The sequence below is a fragment of the Penaeus monodon genome, chromosome 21, assembly GCF_015228065.2.
Source record: "Penaeus monodon isolate SGIC_2016 chromosome 21, NSTDA_Pmon_1, whole genome shotgun sequence".
NCBI lineage: Eukaryota > Metazoa > Arthropoda > Malacostraca > Decapoda > Penaeidae > Penaeus > Penaeus monodon.
The window spans coordinates 44,925,082-44,925,328 of NC_051406.1; the positions used below are offsets into that span (position 1 = coordinate 44,925,082).

General features: G+C 49.8%; 1 protein-coding gene across 2 annotated transcripts in view; it reads left to right on the forward strand.

Annotated features, from left to right (window-relative positions):
* The window catches only part of LOC119586531 (solute carrier family 15 member 4-like), a gene marked incomplete at both ends in the record, with an annotated part of 12,243 nt that overhangs the window by 7,323 nt on the left and 4,673 nt on the right, over positions 1–247 (forward strand). For both annotated transcript variants that reach the window (XM_037935284.1, XM_037935285.1), the window contains 1 exon segment: positions 60–210. In XM_037935284.1, coding sequence (XP_037791212.1) covers positions 60–210 — 151 coding nt within the window.

The following is a 247-nucleotide window of genomic DNA, read 5'->3' on the forward strand; positions in this document are numbered from 1 at the left end:
AATCTCGTATTGTAATTATTGCATATTAAAAGTGCTTTCATTGTCGCCCTTCTCTGCAGTCCCCTTCAGCTGGAACCCAGATTTCTCGATCGTGCGAAGATCCGTTTCGGTGGTTCGTTCCATGAGGCTGCTGTGGACGACGTTCGCTCGCTCGGGAAACTCCTGAATGTGTTCACTGCTCTCATTCCCTACTGGCTTGTTTACTTCCAGGTGAGGGACAGACGCTCTTCTTTGTCCGTTGGGGAGA